The sequence below is a fragment of the Buceros rhinoceros genome, unplaced genomic scaffold, assembly GCF_000710305.1.
Source record: "Buceros rhinoceros silvestris isolate BGI_N320 unplaced genomic scaffold, ASM71030v1 scaffold17873, whole genome shotgun sequence".
Taxonomy (NCBI): Eukaryota; Metazoa; Chordata; class Aves; order Bucerotiformes; family Bucerotidae; genus Buceros; species Buceros rhinoceros.
In genome coordinates, this window is record NW_010402007.1 from 8,640 (window position 1) to 9,580 (window position 941).

The window sequence follows — 941 nt, forward strand, 5'->3', positions numbered from 1 at the left end:
GCCTGCGTTGCTAGTTTTGAATGAGTGTGTGTTAACTTCACTTGGAGCGAAGTCAGAGAATTTTCCAAAGCCTGGTTTTCACATCAGGTGAGGTATGCTGAGGAAGTACACGTGGCCCTTCTGTGGAAGAAACAAAGCCAAGGCGATACTTGTTTTCCAACTGTTCCACAGACTTACCATGTGCCAAGACAAGTAACCTGCAGCAGACCAGGAAGAAGCTTGGATCTTAAATTCAAACCCGCTATCATTGAAGTCCCTACAGTGACCTCCCTAGCTGATGGTGGCAGGAGCTCTGTGACGCCCCCCCTGCACGCAAAACTCTCCCCTACAGAGACGTTCAATGCACTTACTTGGGAATTTGCGTTCGTGGCTCAGCGCGAGCAGCCGTTTCATCTCTGCAAGAGACACAACAGCCGTGCTGTGAGGTGTGCCTGCCTGCTGGGCCCCAGAGACAGACAGACACACAGCAGCAAGGACACACAGACGGGGAGGCAGACCAGGCGTGAACAACAGCCATTGCGTCTACCTTCTTCGTCAATTGTGTGGCTTGATGAAACTCCATCAGTGTCTGTAACGACGCAAGAGTAAACTCCCAAATCATCTTCTCCAAGATCCTTAAAGACAGCTTTTGACCTTTAGGAGAAAAAAAAAAGCATGTTGATTAAAAGATGAGCTCGGTCTGAACAAACCCCTCCTTTGTGTCTATAACACCGGGGGAAATCAGTCCTGTGTTCGCTTTTGCTCTGACTGAACAGGCCGCCGCGGGGCTCTGCCGCTGGTCCCGCCACATGTGCTACAAGCGGAGACAGCCCAACGCTCAGGCAGTGCTGAAAGCGCTGGAGGCAGCTGGTCCCAGCCTTGTCAAGGCTTTGGTGAGTGCAGAAGGACGCTGGGAGCACTAACTGGATTTTCACAGGCAGTCCCAGCAGCGTGGTGAGCCG

At 52.2% G+C, this 941-nt stretch overlaps 1 protein-coding gene across 1 annotated transcript in view; it reads right to left on the reverse strand.

Annotated features, from left to right (window-relative positions):
* Positions 1 to 941, reverse strand: part of MYOM1 (myomesin 1) — a gene marked incomplete at its 3' end in the record, with an annotated part of 44,489 nt that overhangs the window by 8,607 nt on the left and 34,941 nt on the right. The window contains exons 22-23 of the mRNA XM_010132507.1: positions 527 to 633; positions 351 to 395 (exon numbers count right to left, since the gene is read on the reverse strand). Of these exons, the coding sequence (XP_010130809.1) occupies positions 351 to 395; positions 527 to 633 (152 nt within the window). The remainder of the gene's footprint in view (positions 1 to 350; positions 396 to 526; positions 634 to 941) is intronic.